This window comes from Helicoverpa armigera, chromosome 25, assembly GCF_030705265.1.
Source record: "Helicoverpa armigera isolate CAAS_96S chromosome 25, ASM3070526v1, whole genome shotgun sequence".
Lineage (NCBI taxonomy): Eukaryota > Metazoa > Arthropoda > Insecta > Lepidoptera > Noctuidae > Helicoverpa > Helicoverpa armigera.
Window position 1 is genome coordinate 4,536,149 of NC_087144.1, and position 21,658 is coordinate 4,557,806.

At 39.3% G+C, this 21,658-nt stretch overlaps 1 protein-coding gene across 1 annotated transcript; it reads left to right on the plus strand.

The window, feature by feature from the left end:
- Positions 1–690: 690 nt before the first annotated feature.
- LOC110379437 (far upstream element-binding protein 3) lies at positions 691–21,420 on the plus strand. Its single transcript, XM_064041637.1, has 16 exons — positions 691–927; positions 2,854–2,972; positions 3,721–3,878; positions 8,542–8,680; positions 9,632–9,758; positions 11,770–11,898; positions 12,258–12,434; positions 13,712–13,842; positions 13,924–13,999; positions 14,388–14,547; positions 15,017–15,177; positions 15,552–15,719; positions 17,379–17,517; positions 17,982–18,163; positions 18,590–18,772; positions 20,132–21,420. The coding sequence occupies exons 1-15, from the start codon at positions 844–846 to the stop codon at positions 18,767–18,769; spliced, it is 2,130 nt and encodes a 709-aa protein (XP_063897707.1). The 5' UTR covers positions 691–843; the 3' UTR covers positions 18,770–18,772; positions 20,132–21,420.
- Positions 21,421–21,658: the final 238 nt, after the last annotated feature.

Here is a 21,658-nt window from a genome sequence, read left to right on the forward strand (position 1 = left end):
GAAAAGCCTAAAATGGTTTGTTTATCATATAATTCAACCATTTTCATCACTTTATTGGCATCTTGGGTAAATAATAAATTGATATTTGCATTAACTACCATTTTAACTAAGATAGAAGTTTTATTTTTTTTATTTAGTGAGTGTACGATAGACCAAGCACCTAAAATTAGATTTATATATTTTTTTACAAGAGTGAGTAATAATGTAAATGCTTATTTAAAAACACAGTTTTATAAATCCATGATTAAATATTTCTAACCTATTCTGATGAAATAAACCCTAATCAATAAGTTTGTCCACATGAAATTTTGAGAAAATGAAACTTTCATTGCCTATGCTAATGCTTTCTATTATATTTTTGAGTATTATGTTGGTTATTGTTGATCCGATATTCCGATTTTATTCAAATATTGTGTGGTGTCAATATGGATTTTCTGATGGAAAATTGAATACTTTATTTTTTCCAAATAAATCCTCCTTTGGCAAAGTCTATGACAATAACTAAACGTAGTTTCATTTTCAACCAAAGACAACGTTTTTGACTTTTCTTAAAATTCAACTGAAGTTTTTAGTATGAAAAATAGCACAACTATTGTTCTATTTCAGATTGCTAAGGTTCAGCTATATTAGGGAACTCATTAATTGCACAAGTTCGTAGATAAATACAAAAAGAAATACTTTTGGTAAGCGACATTTAAAACATCTCTCATTTTGTCTATGGTCCGCGTCTTTCTCGCAACGAACTTGCGTTGCGAGAGAAACCTTTCATAAAGTTTTTGGGTCATTTTGATCCTTTTTAATGGCTGCGGTATTACGCGGTTGAATGTGAAATTGGGTTCAAATATGAGTGATTATTCTTCTATGGCTACGCTTCAAAACAATAGCCAAACGGCGGGATTTGCGGCTGCTGTACAACGTGCTAGATTGGTAAGCGCATCTTCTCTTTACAAAAATCGCGTCTATTGACATTTACGTGTTATTTATCGTTATTAATTGGTGTTTATACCCTCAACATGGTAATTGTCAATAATTAAAAGTAGATTTTATGCCAACCTACCCCTTTCTGTGCATACTATTGATGTTCTTTTGATGGATCGTTGGTAAGATGCTTTTACCTAACCTACTTATTGATTGTATTTTTCGCGATGGTTTCGTGGGTGCAATTCGCAAATACTATTCTGCCGTGTTGTTTAGATGTAAGTCCTTGCGGACCGGCTGATTTCAATTGGCGTACATGCCGAGCGGCTGTGCCGTTTCGCGGCAGGTATTATTGCGTTGTGGCACACAATAGGCGCGAATTAATCATGAGACGGCAAACTTCAGTTGCTTAGCCTGAATTTGATTCGTATTCTAAATTCACCTGTGATAATACTACTCTTATGGTAATGTTCCATCAAATTCGCCATAAACGTATTCTATTTTCTATAAAATTTGTGGTGAAGCAAGAAAATTTTACAAATTGGTTGCTACATTGTTGCTAAATTATACTGTAGCTGCCAATGGATACTCTCTGGTTCTCTCTATCTTGTTAACAACAGGATGCATATTGCTCATAAACTCATAATACCAGAGTTATCTATGAAGGATTTAATCATTATGCAAAAAATTGTTGAGTCCAAATACTATTGTGGCTTTTAAAATATCTATTTGTAAGTTCAGCAACCTGCTCAATGTTCAGTGATTTCAAGTAACAAACGTACAAACTGTGTACAGTAGCCATTAAAAGCAACAAAATTAAACTGTTGCAGCCAATACAAAATGGTCTCTTTTAGTGCCAATTTTGATACCAATTGTCTGGTCTGTGCTTAAACACCTCACATCAATATATTGTATAGCCATATGGTGGCTGGCCTATATGCAGTAGTGTTTTGTTTGCACATTTTGTCTGTTCTCCCGTCTATAGACAGTAAGTTTGGAACGGAGCAGTAAAGTAACATGATGTGAGCTCAAGTGTGCTGTATTATAATAAACTTAACAAAATCCTATCACAGGAGACCAATATTCAGTCAGCGGGTCATCTAAGAGGCAGATTTTAACAAATAGTGTAGTTTTAGTAAAACTTTGTTCATGTTTGTGCGATTCTATAAACAATCTCACTTTTAAAGCATCACTTTAGAATTTATTAAAAAAGGTGTGTATGAGGTATTAGTGTATACAAAGTCATGATACAAAATAACTTTTGTCATTGAAAAATAGGAGTGTTTATTCATAAAGTTTACAATTTCTTAGAAAGTTCATGACCACTATTACCAGTAAATTGTTTATCTAAGTAATTAGTCATATTACTACATAGTAATGTTTTGTTAATGACCTACACAAATGATTTTGCAGATATCTTTGTGATAGAAGACTCATATTCCTTTATTTGTTAATAAATCAAAATAATTCTTGACAAATTGGAAAAGCCAATTTAATTTGGAGTTAGTACAATATCTATGATGCTAACATGCTAACTCTGTCACTGTCATGATAACATTCTCTGATTCATTGTATCTTTAAGAAAATCCATTCATCTTTTCTTATCTTCTCCCTCTTCATCCATCCACATGAACACTTAACATACTCGTTTCATCCCACCTCATTACATGCTAATTCCACTAAAACACACTGACCACTCACTAAAAAATACAATCTAAATTATATTATTACTAAAAAGGGGGGTTTTTCAACCGTCAGTTACCTTACACTTAAAGAATTTAAATGACAGTTTGACATTATTTTTTATACAAAAGCATAGTCAAACATATTCTTCAACTAAAAGTTATTTGGCAACAAAACATTTATTCTTTACTTAATATTTCAGTATAAAATAAAAATTATAACAGTAGCTACACACTTTAATATTCTGTACAGGTTGCTGCTAAGCTCGAAGGAGGTGGAAGCAAGAGGCCATTGGAGGAGGGTCCAGAACCGAATGCGAAGAAATTAGCTTCAGTTGAAGTACCATATCAACAACAACAACCACCAATGAGGTAGGTACCTTTGTCAACCTCTATGGTTGCTTCTTTACTACATGATTGTCAAGGTTTCACCAGTGTTCTAAGAGGTTACTTCTTGTACCCCAGATAAAATACATATAGCTTATGATATTCCCACATAAGAGCCCAACAATTGCCTACAGACACAATCAGGAACTACTTTTTAAAATATTAGCTTAGAATAGATAAATTCGTTTCAACATTGTGTTTGATTCGCTGGAATTGATGTTTTGTATTATTATAACCTGTTTTAGGTAACATAATTTAATTTTTATTATGCTAAACTAAGACCTCACCTTTTCTAAATAGATGAAGCATGGTACTAATTTGGCCAGTATAAGTAGGCTGATAAGTTAATGAGTACAAGAACAGTTTCAACTTTAAGTCATAATTTTTTTTAAAGAAATACATAAGAGAAATTAATTATAAACGGTAATGTTAACTGTATGGTCTGCCAAAGTGCCAATTTGTCACTTCACACTTGTCTGTCTGTGGTTTATTTATAGATTGCTTTTTCTTATAAAAGTGAAAACTTTCCTTAGTTATTTAAATTTAAAATTCTAAATAAAGAACATTACACACAGTTTAGTCTTGGCATCAATTATTCTATTTTTTTTACAATGTATATTATTGTCTATCTATTTTTGATTTACCAAACTTGTAATAATTACTTTTTATTCGGGGATTAGTTCCTAAATTACGTGGGTGAAACCTCAAGGACCATATAATAACACATGCGCAGTGATATGTTCAGTGCACCAACCGCCGCCCCGGCCGCGAGCCGGTCGGCGCCGGCCGCCGCGGCCGCCCCGCCGCCGCCCCCCAGCGCTCCGGCCAGTCTCATGCCGGATCAGACGCTCAACGAGTACATACGGGTCCCCGATAAGATGGTTGGGCTTAGTAAGTATACGCTTTTTTTATACCTTCCCCATACGTTACCTGTCCATAGATGCAGAACGAGGCTGCGGTGCGGAAAAAATTTATTTATTTATTTATTTATTTATTTATTTATTTATTCACAAACACAGCTATCATTACAGGAATATCCCAAGGCGGTAGCGTGGTAACATAACTCCTCTAACATCTATTAATATTTATAACACAGTACAAACAATGTAGTTTTTGTGAAATCATTCAAAGAACACGAAAATAAATCGATCCTCTCAGCAATGTCATTCAGTGTACGCAAAGCGCGCGTCACTGGCGCTTTATCGAGTAAATTTGTTCGCGCGCGTGGCACTGTTAGTAACCGTGGTCGCCGCCGTCGCATAACGTAACCATCAGGCACATTCAGACCTATCTCCTTTAAAACACCAGCATTATACGTCATACCACGCAACAGCTTAAAAACATACGTGGCAACCGCTAAATCCCTTCTCGTCTCCAGTTTGTTGTACCCAACCATGCCGATTACGAACAAGGTTGGGTACATCAACGGATAAAAGGGATATACCCCATAAAGTTTCAAGTATAAATACCTGGTAAACTTATTCTGTATGCGCTCCAGCATAAGACTATACTTAATCTCATGTGGAGCCCATACTAAAGCGTTACACTCCAGCTGTGATCTCACCAGAGCATTGTACAGTGCTGCCACCGCGTTTATGTTTGTAAAATCCGCAGCCCGACGAAGTATGAAACCCAGGCTTCTGTATGACTTTTTACAAACATTTACAATATGTTCACGAAATGTTAACTCGGTGTTTAGGCGTACCCCCAGATCACGTACATTTTCTACCCGCTCCATTGCCGTGCCATATAACTCATACTCATAATATTGCGGTCTTTTCATTCTGCTAAAAGTTATCACCGAGCACTTATTAATATTAAAGTCTAATTTATTCTTCCTACTCCACTCTGCCACGCTATTTATATCCTGCTGTAGACGTGCAAAGTCACTCCTATCTTTAATCGCCATAAGCAACTTAAGATCATCCGCGAACAATAGACAGGTGGCAAATCTGACAGTCCCAGGTAGGTCATTTATCATTATAATGAAGTTCAAAGGGCCTAGATTACTGCCTTGGCTTACTCCTGACCTCGTATAATACGGCTCAGATTTATACCCACCATATTCTACGAACTGCCGTCGATCCCTCAAATAACTGGCAAAGAACTTTAGCAACTTCGGAGTACATCCGACTGCTGCCAGCTTTTCCAATAGTATATCATTATCCACCAAATCAAATGCTTTTTTAAAGTCAAAGTAAGCAGCGTCGACTTGTACTCCAGCATCAACATTTGGAACCACGTACATCATAAAGTTCAGTAAATTGCTGGCCGTGCTACAAGCCGGTCGAAATCCATGCTGGGCGTCTGACAGTAAACTAGACACCTGGTCTAATATGCACTTTTGTATAGTCGACTCAAAAACCTTCGCTGGTGCTGACAGAATTGCCACCGGTCTATAGCCACTCACGTCAGAATCCATCCCCCCCTTTGGTACAGGGATAACACGCGTGATTTTCCAACACTCTGGAAAATAGAAAGACTCAATGCACAGATTATATAGATGCAATAGAGGCTTCGCTAGCACCGCCCGACAGTCTCTTATTATAAAAGCAGGAATACCATCTGGCCCCGCTGACCGTTTTGCCTTAAGTCGATCGAGCGCTTCCGTTACTTGGTTTAATTGTAGTCTATCTATATGGACACGTGAGCTGCTACCGCCGACTGCGGCCATCGCTGCACTTACATCGAGTCGTGGTTCCTGACTTTCGTAAACCGAATAAAAGTATTGCGCAAACTCTGAGGCACACTCAGCTACAGGTAAAACTTTACCATTTTTAAAGATATTTTTTCGATTACCTGCTCCCTTTTTAGCCCTTACATAGTCCCAGAAAGATCTCGGATCTTTTTTAAACCCTTGCTGAACCCTCTCCCGGTGATGGTTATGAGCACGCAATATTAAAGTCTTTACCATGGCCCTACACCGAGCGAACACCTCGTAATCACTGCTTAACCCACTTACTTTGTATCGCTTATGCAGTATTGACTTTTGTCTAATATACTGAATAATTTCACCAGTGTACCACTCAGGGTACCTGTACCTTGAATTTACCTCCCTTTGCCTTTTCCTCGGAACGCAATTGTCTATAATGTTATTTATGGTATCATAAAAATAATTAATCGCCTTCTCTGGGTCATTTATGTTATACAATGGATTCCAATCGTTCGATGTAAGCAATGAGTATAGCGAGTCATAATTTGCTTTGGCAAAATTCCACTGCGGCCACACGCCACCCGCCTCGGTTACAGCTGAATCTGGTGCTATGGAGTCCGTGGATCTACGTTCTGAAAGTGAACATTTGCCTAATGGTACGCATATTGCGAGCGGCGGATGGTAGGGATCAACTGGCACCAATGCTTCGTCCGCCTCACTCACACGCACCTCGCTCACCCCCGACGAACACAGTACCAAATCCAACTGACGGCCATTACAATTTGGTACTCCATTAGTCTGAATGAATTCACAAAAACTAGTAAAGTATTCGTAATAATTCAATACATTATCATTACAAGAATGCAAATTAAAATCTCCTATAACAACAACGTCCTTATACATAACACATAACTGTTCTATAATTCTAAACAAGATCATATAGTCATTCTCGCTACTATTCGGTGGAATATAGACAACACAACACAAAAATAAATATCTACTACGCATATATACATTAGCACAAACCAGTTCAAAGCGCATCTGTCGACGTTGACGTCACCAGGTACTTTAACACCCCGTAGTTCGAACCCGTGTGTGGCCACGAGAAACGCGCCTCCTTGTTTCCGCCCATCTGATCGGTCACATCGTAAGATGTGATATCCCTGCGGTATAATTTCTGCATTTTCAATTGAATCATTGCAACCAGTTTCGGTAACTGCAATTAAATCAGCTCCGGAAGATTCGACATTGGTACAAAACATATCCAATTTAGTACGCAGACCTCTTGCATTCTGATAAAAAATTTGAATATATCTATTTCCCGTCGTTCGGTTTATTTGTTGATCTCCGAAACCAAATCCATTCAGAAAATTCTGCATTCAGAGGCCACACTTCTGGTTGACATAGCTTATTATAATCTCCCTCCGGGATTCTAATAATGAACGAAGCATAGTCCCTTTCTGTCTTATGCCTAATTTTATCAATTTTGACATTTATTTCTGGGCCACACACTTGCATCACATGATCGGTTAATTTTTCCACTGTAGTTTCTGGATGTAATCTCCAAACGTGGAGGTGTTTCTTACGTTCTATTGCTTGAATTTCCGTTAGGCTCGAATTTTGTCCCCTCTTTACGTCCTTATTCAGAATTTTCCTTTCTTCTTCTGGACTGTTATCCACCCCTCATTATTATCTTCTTTGCTATTTATCTCAGTATCGATTGTTGGTAAAGGATGTCTCATTTCCAGCGATAAGTCTTTTGTCATTGGTAGTTCCACTGTTTTCGTGGCCACACTCGATGTCATAGCTGAGGTACTGGCGGTGTTGCAGATATTCTTGCCACCCACTTTATTTATATTTGTTGGTTGTTTACAAATCACGTCGACATATTTCAACGGTGTTTTGGATAATTCTACCGTCTCTTCTAATGTTTGTGACGCTGTGGTGACATTAAATTGCTGTTCTAAGTATTGATTGCGGGTTCTAAGTTCGGTAATTTGATTCTCTAGTGCAAAATTTGATCAACTTTTGTTCAAGTACCGTCACGTATGAACGTAATTCTTGCAATTCACTTTTCGTAGAATTTAATATTTGATGCATAGTCTCCATCGCGTTTGTCTGGGTTTCTAAACGTGATAATACCTCTAATCGAAAGTCCTTAATCTCTTCCATCAAGTTGACTTTATGTTCTACCATTGGTGAGTCTAAGATCTTTTTACGACTTCCCCGCTGAGTATTGACATTGCTATCAATTGGAAAAATGTTTGCTTGGCCAGGTGTTCTGTTAATAGGTGTATCAGCGTTGCGATTCGGCTTGCGTTGTGAGCAAATACACTCAGGGCATACCCATTGATCCTTATCTTCTTGCGTGAATGATCCAAAGTTTTCCGTAGGTATTCCAAGGCACTTTAGGTCATACACTTTGTTGCAGGTCTTTTTGGAACACTCAATAAATGGCATGTCTATAATGTCCACACTACAACCACTACACTTCCGTGACATTTTAGCCAGGAAAGTAATTAGCGAAAAATAATTCTCGGATACGAACACACAAGACGTCCGCTCTGTTCGCGCGCGCAGTTTTTTTGATATTAAATATTAACCAATAGAAGAAAAATCTGAAACAATCCCATAATAGACAATTCTATTGGTTAGTATTTATTAGTTTCCCTGCACAGCACCTTCACTCCATTTCTCTTGAGTACATGCATTGGCGATCTTTTGTAGTCAGACTTCCAAGCATTCATTATAAACATACGGGTATGATACAGTCACTACCCAGGGGAGAAGCTCTATGTATAGCTAAACATTATTTAAGAGTCAATCCCAACTTCACAACAATAAAATCTACTTCTGCCTATTTTTATTTATTGCTTTAAAACCACTGTCCTTTATCCATAGTTATCGGGCGCGGAGGTGAGCAGATCACGCGCTTACAAGCCGAGTCTGGCTGCAAGATACAAATGGCCCCCGACTCCGGCGGTCAGCCCGACAGGCTGTGCACCCTCACCGGATCTAGGGAGGCTATACAGAGAGCCAAGTAAGTTAACTGTGTAAACCATGTCACGAAAAATATATAAATAGGGACATTAGGCCTCAAAAAGCACAAAAATTGAATATATAAATAGGGAAATTAAGCCCCAAAAACAGAAAACATGGATCTTTAAAGTTGCTGGTACATGCCACAGCTGAGTCAAAACAGATTTCTTATGGAGTGACTAAATTGGATCTCGCAAGCCAGCGTTCTAACACTGCAAACTGCAACATAAGGGGAATGAAATGTAAACCGTCCCATTAGAAAACCTAATAATTATATATATATAAAAAAAAAAAAACTTCAAACTACTAACTACATACTTAACTGATGATACTAATGATAATACATAGAATTTAAACACACAGTGCTCTTCCTCCTCTCTCCTACTATTGATTGCTTGTGCCCGACAGGGTCCATAATTGTGACTAATATCTATAACCTACCAACAACCTGTAATACATTATGGTATGCAATAAAGAATTGAGAATTGAGAATGAAGGAACAAAATGCAAACTATGTATTTCTGCATACTTTCTCATAGTCACATCTATTCAGCAGCCTGACTGACTAAATATAATCCCGTCGCTTGTTGCTGACCATTGTTTTAAATAATCAGCAAATTCCTTATGATAGGAAGCATCTTAATACCTGAATGACTTTACAAAGATATGTATAAGGTTGATTGCAGTAGGATGGCTGTATGGTGTTGATTAGATAGTGCTCATACGAAGGTGAATAACTTTGGACATGAACATGAACTATGTTTTCATGGGAACAAAAGAATACACAATTAAAATCAGTGTTTGTCTGTTACGTTTTTAATTGATTACTGCTGAACAGAATGCTATGAAAATACAGCATAAAGATTGGTTTTGTCTTATATCTGAAACAAGTCCATATTTTTATTATATTATAGTTTTTTTTTGCACAATATAATGCTATAATGTATTTTAGGGAGCTCGTGAACCAAATAGTAAACCACCGCGGGCGAGAGAATGCGCCGCAGCATCCCGAGGGGCAGGGCTCCGGCGGCGGCGGCGGCATGCCCCCCATGCCTCGAGGCGGTGGCGGAGCGCTCGCTGTAAGTTACCTAACCTACTAACAAGGTGGAGGCCTAACAACCAAATACAGGACACTTGTTAATATATGACGAGTTAACTGCACACCCTTAGATTTTGAATGGCAGTTAGTGTATTAGAAAGCAAAAGTATATCAATTTAATACGTCCATGTTGATATTTTTGTTTTTATTCAAATTCATTTATTCGATGAGACCATTGTTAGTTACAAAAAGTCTTTAAAACCTGCTTTAGTACTTGGTAACGACCCGGTACTGTCGTTCGTATGTAAAATTTCATGTTGCAGTTATCTTATTCTGCCTATCTACCAAGAAAAAATAAATAAAATTTCACATAATTGAGTATCACATATTACAATAAAGGTTAAGGTATTAACTTATAATAACATTGACTAACAAGCTTTTCAGCTGGTTGTGGATTATAATAAAGCTCGGCGGTTAAGCGTGATCTATGTATGTATATCCTGTACATTCGTCACGACTTCGCACCCAATCTGCTGGGTTGGCCCATGCGATTCCGTTCAGTTGGTTCTTGCTAAACATTACCTGTTAAAGCGAACTATTTATGCATTAGGAACTGGCTAAAGAGACAAAAGTCAAAGTCAAAATCGTTTATTGAAAGTAAGCTAATTTAGATTTGCACTTTTTAATGTGTTTGGCTAATTTAGATAGAGTTTTTGACAGCATACCAAAATATTATGGCTGGAAAGAAGAAGCAGTGATGAACAGACTTCCCAGAAATACAGCTGTTTATAGCAAATATTTTAAACATTCAATTACAATATATCTTATTATTGAATTTGTTTACATGTATTTTTATTAAAAATCACTCTTTTACATTCCATTTGTGTAAAAGTGTTGTTAGGAACCAAGATCAGAAATCTAATAATCTATCACCTATTGTGCAGCCTGAACAATGAGAAGAGATGATGCAAGTGGCCTTATGTTACTTGCTCTCTATACTTATTACATACTCAAGTATGTTATTTTATTTTCTCCATAGTTCGAGTTAGGTCCTTTAAATCAGGGAGACGTTCAGTCAAACCTAATATATACATATAATTTGTTACTTAATCGACTAACTAAATAATAGCTCCCGCCCGCGGTTTCATAAAATACTCGTATAAACTTATAGCCTTTTTCGATAAATGGACTAACCAAACCAACACTAAATTCTTCAAAAAAGTACAGTAGTTGTTCAGATTAGGGCGTTCAAACATATAAAAACTTAGCTTTATTCCATTAGTATAGATTATTATTGTTGGAAGTGTAGTAAGAACCACTGAATAGCAAAGAAGTGTGGTCGGCTGGTAGGATAGGAAGTAGTGACTCCAACTTGCTTGAATCCGCAGGGCAACCTACCAATCGGACGCGCGGATTGGGTGCAAAATTGTGACGTGAGTAAACATTTTCATTGTATCTATTTATATTCATTTTATTTAATCACGTATTCTGTAGAAGCTACGGCTGTTCCCAATATTTTGCAAACTAGAGATAGAATTAAAATTTTGACACCATCCCAATACAAGTACCTATTGTCAAATTCCTATCTTTATAGTTAGCAAAAGAATAGATAGATCGAATATTGGGAATGACCGTCCGTCGATTTGAATGGTTCGTGTAGATATGCACACTTCACTTTAGATCTATATGTAACATTTAATAGGCCATTTGTGTATCTTTGGACATTAAAAAGACGGTGGATAGATTTTCTTTATTTATAGATTGCATGTTAGAATGTAGTAAACTAGTAATCTAATAACCATGTATAAAAATCAATAATAATATGGAATGCTTTAAGAAACGCGTAGTTTTAAAATTAACAATATTTAGGCGTAGATATTTTACTTTTATTTTAAAGTTGTCACATATATGTACAAAAGTATTGTTTCAGTAGTGTAAGAACACTTAGAAATATTTAATCACACCTAGTTTTAGTCCAATCACCACACAGCTTTGCTTCAATCAATAAAACTTGAACAGTCATTTAATATTTTCCTTTATCATTCAAGCAGGATGAAATAATGCTGCCAGGGCCTAAAGTGGGGCTCATCATTGGCAAGAATGGCAAAACTATTAAACAGCTCCAAGAGCAGTCGGGAGCCAAAATGGTGGTCATTCAGGAAGGACCTAACACAGAATATGTAAGTACATATTAGGAGTTATTTATATGATTGTATGTGATTTCAATAATCAAATTTCTGGGCATTGATTGGCCTAGTTTTCAAAATCCAATTTCGATGAAAAATATGTATTTGATTAGATATTTTCTATAGCTTCTAGATATTCTAGTGTAATTTTCGCAAAATATGATGATAGCTCACATTTAATTCCGATATTCCGCGATTCACGCGACATTCCGTGCCGCCATAGAGATCTAGTTATGTCTCAGGCATCTAAGGTCCCTAGAAAATATTATATTTATAATACAACTTAAAATTTTAAAAGTTTCGTTGAAAAACGTAACAACCATTCATTAAGATCACTTTCTGCACGTGTCTAGGAGAAGCCGCTCCGCATATCAGGCGACCCAGCCAAGGTTGAGCACGCCAAACAGCTGGTGTACGAGCTGCTGGCCGACAAGGACATGCAGCAGGGTGGAGGCCAGCGACAGCCGCAGTACGACGACTCGTACCCGGGACACGACCAGGGCAACGGACTCGCTACTAATGCCACTGAGGTGAGGATACTTTGCATGTGTGAAGAGCCAAGGATTTGTAGCAAGGCGGGGGCCAGCGACAGCCGCAGTACGACGACTCGTACCCGGGACACGACCAGGGCAACGGACTCGCTACCAATGCCACTGAGGTGAGGATACTTTGCATGTGTGAAGAGCCAAGGTTGCGCTAAACTGCTGGTCTACGAGCTGCTGGCCGACAAGGACATGCAGCAGGGTGGAGGACAGAGACAGCCGCAGTACGACGATTCGTACCCGGGACACGATCAGGGCAACGGACTCGCTACTAATGCCACTGAGGTGAGGATACTTTGCAAGTGTGAAGAGCCAAGGATATGCAGCAAGGCGGGGGCCAGCGACAGCCGCAGTACGACGACTCGTACCCGGGACACGACCAGGGCAACGGACTCGCTACTAATGCCACTGAGGTGAGGATACTTTGCTTGTGTGAAGAGCCAAGGTAGCCAAACAGCTGGTCTACGAGCTGCTGGCCGACAAGGACATGCAGCAGGGTGGAGGACAGCGACAGCCGCAGTACGACGACTCGTACCCGGGACACGACCAGGGCAACGGACTCGCTACTAATGCCACCGAGGTGAGGATACTTTGCTTGTGTGAAGAGCCAAGGTAGCCAAACAGCTGGTCTACGAGCTGCTGGCCGACAAGGACATGCAGCAGGGTGGAGGACAGCGACAGCCGCAGTACGACGACTCGTACCCGGGACACGATCAGGGCAACGGACTCGCTACTAATGCCACTGAGGTGAGGGTAGTTTGTGTAATAGGGTGAAGTGGATTTGGAAGTCACTGTGTACAAAAGACCTCACAAACACCCTAACATTCTTGATTATATTCGACTTCAAAACTGAGTTTGAAATTAAAGTTTCTTTTCTAGTTATATTTATCTCAAGCCACCTTATAAGTAATGGTTTACAAAGTTGACACCTCAATATCTTGAGACCGTTTGACTAAGTTTCTCATAAAAATAATTAAAGTTTACACGCCAACGATAATTAAAGTACACAGAAACGATAGCGATACTCCGCGTATAAAATGAAGGACTTAATCATTCTTTAGCTATACACAAACCAGGCATTCCTACTATGTATATTTGGTTACATTTTGAATGTTCAAATTTAATAATAAGCAGAGTATTACTAACTATTATTTCTGTTTATGCGAAACTACATATAATGGAAGCGCCTAGTGCCTAGTCTGTATTCTGCTTTATAAAGACTGATTTTCATTATAACTGTTCTAAAATCAAAACGTTGTTAACAGGTCCTAGTACCGAAAGTAGCGGTAGGCATCGTCATCGGACGCGGCGGCGACATGATTAAGAAAATCCAAGCGGAGACAGGGTGCAGGGTTCAGTTCCACCAGGAACGAGACGATGGACCCGGAGACAAAAGGTATATCATGATGACATGACATGAAAATATACCATTAATGTATGCTTGTAATTGGGTTGTTAATATTTTGGGTTGAAACAGATGTTACCTACAAGGCAAGCCGCATCAAGTTGACCAAGCCAGACAAATGATTGAAGATCTCATCTCTAGTGTAAATGTGAGTATTCTTACTGTTTAGGATTTAAATTGGTGAAAAATACAGTTGATTTATATATTTCAAGCAATAGCAATATTTTTCACGATTTCTGGTCCTTGGTAATTTAAGTGCACCCTTATTTGCGTCATTTAAATACAGTCAAGTACATGCTATGAAAGCACCAGGTGATAAGCGTCAGAAGTCCTGTTGCACCATTCCAAAAATTAGATCTACGGTACGGCGGATTGTGGAATATTTTATGCTTAGTTAAATGGCTGGAAGTTCGTCAGCGTCAGTCGTGAAAAGGGATATTTTTCCGGGTAAAAAAGTGCTAGTTTAACGTGCCTAATTTGAATGAACACCTATTACTTTGACTGTGGCATATTATAATACCATTGTAATATAACAGAGGCGCGAACAAGAGGTGCGGTCAGGTCGCGGTCGCGGCGGCTCCACGCAGCGCAACGGCGAGCGCGGCGCCGGCGACTACTCGCAGTGGCAGGACTCGCACGACATCCGCGTCACCTTCACCGTCTCCAACGTCAAGTGCGGCCTCATCATCGGCAGGGGTATGTAGCCATGGCGGCTGTTCTTGAAGGAAATCATCGTAAAACTACAATCGTAAACTCTGATAAAACGTAAAACATGTAAGACATCACTGGGCTAACCCCGCAAGACGTAGTGCATTATGTATTCATTCGCTCTTATTGTCCGATCGCACAGCAATCTGATAATCTGATCGCCGGTGTTAATATTTCCGGGCTGCTATGTAAAAGTTTGGCCTGACCTAGGAATCGAACCAGTCTGCTTTGCAACCACTATATTATTCAGCAAATGCCTTACCTCTCCCATACCTACTTTCTTACCAGATTCTTCATGAAACACTGTGTGTGTTTTCAGTATCTTTATCACGAAGTGTAAGATGTATGTACCCATATTCGCCAAAATAAATAAATTTGAACTTTTAATTTTTGTGTGTGTGTGTGAGATTGACTTGCGTATTTGGTACGAGTCTTAAACGTAAAATTTTCCCCATAGGTGGTGAAGTAATTAAACAAATAAACGCGGCATCGGGTGCTCACTGCGAGCTGGACCGCCGCGCGCAGGGCTCCGACCGCAACAACCGCACCTTCTACATACGCGGACATCCCGACGCCGTCGAACACTGCAAGAGGATCATTATGGAGAAAGTCGGCATGGTATGTATATGATAACATTTATTGGATGTTGAAAATAGTTTGATTTTTATTGAAATTGGTCGCAAATGGCCTATCAACGCGAGAGTTTTTTAGGATGTCATTAACTAATATTCAACAACTTAGAAAAATGGGTCACAAAAAATGTATCATGTAAATTGCATCATAAAATTCCACTATGTGATTCAGTGTGAATTTTTCAATGTTCCGTAATGTTACTGCACTGAAATGTTTACTAAATACTTCTTAAAAATATATTTTACAAGCATATAGCAGACATTGGTGAAATTGAATCGAGAAGACTGGATTCAAAGACAATTTTTATATTCTCCACACAACATTATTCCCTAGATATTATAACCTTACTACACTTGCAGCCGGTAAACTTCATCCAAGAGGGCGGTAACGGCGGTAATGGCGGCAACGGTAACGGTAACGGCGTGGGCGGCGCGGGCGGCGAGTACTACGGCGGCGGCGCGGCCGGCCCGCCCGCCTGGGGCTACAACCCGCACTGGCACCAGCCCGCGCAGCCGCAGGCGCCACAGGTACGCACTAAATTATAAAAGTCATCATCGTGACCCAGAAAATGTCGCGACCAACTGGATTCCCACCAATAGGAATGGCCAATTTTTGTATTATTTTTTTGATGGGTAATCGCAGTGGCGGCGTAGCATCGGGTGGCACCCGGGGCGAACTACTTATTGAGCACCCTCCCCAAAAAGGCAAAACATAATCACGTAGTAAAAAAAAGCACTTCAAACTTTTCAAACTTCAAATATTTATTGCAATCATGAGTGTTAATAATAATAATAAATCGTTTATTTCTCACCACAAGCCAAAAAATGGAAAAAATTAGAAGGTGTTATAAAATGTAGAGGGACATATAGGCTCCGTAAAGTGAAGAACCCGCGAGCGAAGCGAGCGCGAAATATTAGATTTTTGAGACGCAAAGAGATATGTAAAGGCTTCGGAGGAAAGTAGTGTAAAGTGTAAGGCGCGAGCGTAGCGAGCGCGATATTTTTGAGTTTTTAAACACAGAAGTTCCCAAAAATGTTTGAAAAAAGCACTGTAAAGTGAAGAAGGGCACGTAAGTTTTGATACTTGTGACGCAAGAAGTTATCTAAAGAGATTAGAAAAAATAACTGTCAAGTGTAAGGCGCGAGTGCAGCGAGCGCGAAATTGTTGAGTTTCAGACAAGTCAAAGTAAAAAAACGACCGGAAATTGAAGCAGCTGCGAGAGCGAGCTCAAAATTTATTAAGATTTGGGACACCGAAGTCCTCCACCTCCTCTTACAAATAGCGCCTAAATAGCTTAGAAATATCCACTGTAAAATATTTTTTTTTATATTTTTTTTTGAGGACTCTAATTTAACTCGGAATTAAGCACAAATTAAAAGAAACCGTGACTTAAGCGAGCGTCAGTTTTTTTTGCTACTTCGGTGCTTTCTTTTTGCTAGATTGAGGACTCAAAACGTAAGTGTAGAACAAATTGGAAATGAAGAGAAATCCGCGAGCGAAGGGAGCGGAATTTTTTTTCTAACTTTGAGGAATTAATTAAAGTAATCAGATAAAAGCAAAAATACGAGAGAAGGGTGACGAGTCGAACTGAGAGGGGTGACCGCCTCGATGTCTCATGTAGTTTTGTTTAAAATTTGAATATCACGCAGTGATTGGTAGTGAACCTAGGCTTCGCAGATTGGAATGGCACCCTTAGTGACTTGTCCCTTCTGCCCGCGCCATCCTGGTCATGCAGATATGTGCCGACCGAGATGGCACCCCCCGAGATGTGGCACCCGGGGCGTACCGCCCCCTCCGCCCCCCCCTTACGCCGCTACTGGGTAATCGTCAAATGACTCCTCCCGCTGTGGGTTAGCAATGAGGGAGTGTCAGACTCTTACTGAGTTTAGGGCCGCGGTAACTCTTTATAAAGGGAACAGTGCGACACCACAAGCTGGAAATAAAGTAAAAAACAACTTTAGGTGATAAATGAATGTCAAATGACCACTAGATGGGCTCATCAGATACCTTGACTACCTGAGCATTTTTAGACAAAATACTGTCCTCTTACCTAATTTATGGGTTTCATTGTTCTTACTAGAAGCAGGGCTCTATATAACGTAAATAAACAAAAACTATTTTAATATAATTTACCGTCTATATAACTTAGGTATATTAGTTAACCCCTCTTATATCTGAATATATAGCAACAAGTGCAAATAAACCCGGCGACCGGTCAGCCGGACTACTCGCAGCAATGGATCGACTACTACCGCTCGCTCGGCCTGATGCGCGAGGCCGAGGCCATTGAGCAGCAAGCCAAGCAGCAGCAGCAAGGTATGGATGGTAAATATCATTTTTATATTACTTATTTTTCATTTATTTTAGCGTTACTGATCATTCCTTCTCGGAATTAGAAAGAAAAAAAGCTTTGGGTTCAATTAGGTGGATTCTTAGTCATGGAGAAATTAGTAAGGGGAAAAGATGGGGTTGTGGTTGGTAAAGTCTTTTCCCAACTATGTTTGGGTCGGTTTCTAGTTTTACCAGATGCAACTGAGTGTCAGTGTTTCATATTGAGTGATTGCCTATCTGACTTCCTCAATCCAGTTACATGGGCAACACAATACAGCTTTGTGAGACTGGTGTCAGGCTTTCTGGCTTCTGACGACTTGATTCCAACAGTGTTTAAATGACAGCCAGTACCCACCAATTTAAAGTGCCTTCAACACACCTATATGGAAGATTCTTCTCTTTTCCCATTATGTAAACCTAAAGTTTACCCATCTCATATATCCTTTTTCGTTCTCTAGGTGGTGGCGGCGGCGGCGGCACCCCGCCGGCGAGCTCCGGGCCGGCGGCAGGCCCGGGCACCGCCCCCGCGCCCCCGGCGGGCGGCTCGCAGCCCGACTACAGCGCGCAGTGGGCCGAGTACTACCGCAGCATCGGCAAGCTCAAGGAGGCCGAGGCTATTGAGGCGCAGATCAAACTTAAGGTACTCATTCAATCATATTTTGATGTGGTAGAAGTAATCTAGAACTTGAATATCGAGTCAACCTCTCAAGATACTCTTATGTTTCAAAAATTTTTATTTTCATTCTATGCACTATTGAAATCGATGAAGTTCGAACAAGTATTCAAAATCTATATGATTATTTTGTTAGTATAAAAATATGTATGATAATGAATATGGTAGATGACCCTACGGCCTCAGTGCACCCCATCCTATGCATTCCGTGCAACCTAGCATCCCATTCCTCTTATCTACCAAAGCCTCTTTACAAATTTACTTTACTATCCACAAAATGAAATGTGGTACTACATACGCACATTGAATCGTTTACATTGGACACTTTCTCCTTTCATTCCTTGTGTAACTGTGGTGTCAAGGGATTGTTTTGATTTGATTGTGTTTGTGCAGTCAAGCGGCGGCGGGTCTGGCGGCTCTGGCGGCGGCAGCTCGACGCCGGGCGCGGGCGCGGCGGGGGCGGGCGCGGGCTCGCAGTACGCGCAGTACGGCGTGTACGCGCCGCAGGTGTACCCCGGCTACCAGCCCTACCCCTACCCCGCGCAGCCCAACAGCGACCACCACCAGCAATAGGCCGTAAGTACCGCACCATACACTCTACATACACATACACACAAATAAACATATACGTTAGGTATGACTGAACGCGAATGTAATTAGCGGCCATGATTAGACTCGACTCTGAACTACACTAAGATAAAAAAAAATTATGACACCTGTATTTTTGACCTGATGTGGTACATGTTTTCAAAAATTGCACACGGTACATGTTAAAAGCAATACAAACACGTAGATGTTGTTCCTATAAGCTTGCTTTGGTGTCCAGTCATACCTAAAAAGAATCAAGCCCCACACAAGCCTCCATTACTTACGGTGAGTTGCACCATTGAACTACAACGATAATCGAACCATTTTCAGTTGTCGAATCGCCGATTTGTCCAATGCACGGCAAGCAATACAGCTGGTTATAGTTGGGTTATAGTTAAATAATGCAACTTACTGTTAGCTTTTATATTCAATACGTCTATTGTCTCGTATACAACCCACACATGCCTTATTTTATTTAGTCACCGTGCTTTCTGATTGTGACAGTATTATAGCCGTTTATGTATATTGGTTGATTATATAATAATATGTCAAGTGTGCTTAGGGAAATTGTCGTTTTTACTGGTTGATAAATTGATAAAATATATAATTATGTGATTGTGTTCGTCTATTGCCTGTTTCATATTATAATGGTCTTATGTTCTAAAACGTTGAATGCTTTAATCGTTTTATGGTGTAGTTTACTGTTGTATTTCCTGTTATTACAATAATATGATAAATCGTGTGTATTTCAGTGAAAATGTATCTTAATTTTTAATACAAATTAGACTTATTATGTAGAGATGTTGAACTAAAAGATGAAATGTCAAATAACTATTTATTTATGTATACTTATTATCGGTTATCGTTGATTGGTACTTTACTAAAATCATTTAGATATTTTTTTACACGATTTTTAAATTATGAGGGTTTTTTTATTCTGACAGTGACAACATATGATAGTGTTATTCAGTTAGCATCTTATACACAGCATGTTATGATATATTTTGTGTACATCTATCATTGGTGATTGGTTTATTTTACATTGCAAATTAATCTTTATTTTACAGGCATTTTCCGTTATATATCACAAAAATAATTATATTGACGAAATGCATGTGTTAATTTATAATTATATTTTGTTTCAGTTTGCATGTATTACGAACCTATTGTAAAGTATTTGCGTTACCGAGGTGTCTAGTAGTGACTGATATGTGTTGACCGGCAACTATTTAGTGTGTGTAGTGTTGCAGATGTAGGCCAGTTCCGGGGTTGCCTGCTCGTGACCGCAAACATCTACCATTGTTTCGTAGCAAGTGTTGCCATGTTCGTTTGTTTGTGTGATTGCAGAGCGCCGACGGAGGGCCAGGAGAGCTGCCGCCGCCTGACACCCCCGTTGTACATTCTAACGAAATAGTTTATTACTCGGAAAATGAACGCATCATACAACTTCTGCAGCGCCTAGCTACTGATGACCCACAATAAATAACTCAGCCGGCGGGGTTTAGATCTGAGTCAACCTCTAGTGCACCCAGCCCTCAATTCAGATATTATAACCATGATTCGATCTGATTTATTTTTACCACTTTAATTGTTATTTATTACTGTAAATAAATGGAAAGACTCGGCACGATGTTGACGTCACTCACATCTAAATTCACGTAATCATGAACAAACATACTTAGGCACATATCACATATTTATTTCTTGTGGGTAACTAACACTTGAATATTGTCAACATAACGTTCAGTTGGCGCCAAATGACTTTTGGTCTCTGAACTTATCCATTTGACTATAAGCGCATTTGTTTGTACAGAACTTTATAGAAGCATTGTCCGAACTAAAACTTAGAACAAAACGCATATGCGTGGAGCGTCAAATGGCTAATTTCAGGAACGCAACGTTATTTAGCGCGAGCTCTATTAATGATTCTGATTGATGAGATTATTTTTATGATCATTTTATTATTTAAAAACTTACGAACGGCTGTGTGGTTTATTCTTTTAACTGTGTTATATCATGTCTTATTTATACTGAAATGTTATGATTGTTTATGTGCCAATATTGATCATTTGACATGCCAGTCTGTCCAGGTATAAGTTAGAAAGCCACACTGCCTTAAAAGATGTAACAGAATGATCCGACCTACCACGGAGCTATAGAGAGAATGAACGCAAAGCGGACTACACGCCGCGAGGAGTCGAGGTAAATGCACTGTGCTGAGTGACTAGTTGACACGCATACTGTCCTATGAACACATGTGTAATCCACGTGAATTTGGAGATCGCACTTTTATTTTTCCAATATGAATCAGTTAGCAATCATGAGAGAACTCCCAATTCATGTACGAACTATGTTTAGCATAAGTTAGGTTATAGAGTTTGGCGCCACATCTCTCTTGACAGCTCGTAGGTTGCGCTGGTATCAGATGTACGGTTATAAAGCCTCGGTTTAATTACGTGTTAGTCTATGTGAGAAATTAATGAGAAAAAGGTAATGTAATACTATCTACATTCCTATCGACACTGTTCAATTATGGTTCGACGCGGTAATGACGCTCGACACGGCACCGAGGGCGCGAGCCCCCCCTTCAGACTTGTATTAATTTTTAAGCATATAAAGTGTATATTGATTCACTAGTGTGTTCATTTTATTTATAATCATGGTTTCTGTCCACAGTCCCTGGAGGTAAGTGACCCTAACATTAATAATATACATCGTTGTGTATTTATCTCTTTCTGAATATTGCAAGGTTTATACGTGTCGTTGGCATTTTATTTGGTGATATTTTTATAATTTCTGATACGATTATCTCGTGAAGATATTTACTATGCCCTGATTTACAATATTTACAGTTACAATTTGGCGTATGGCAAA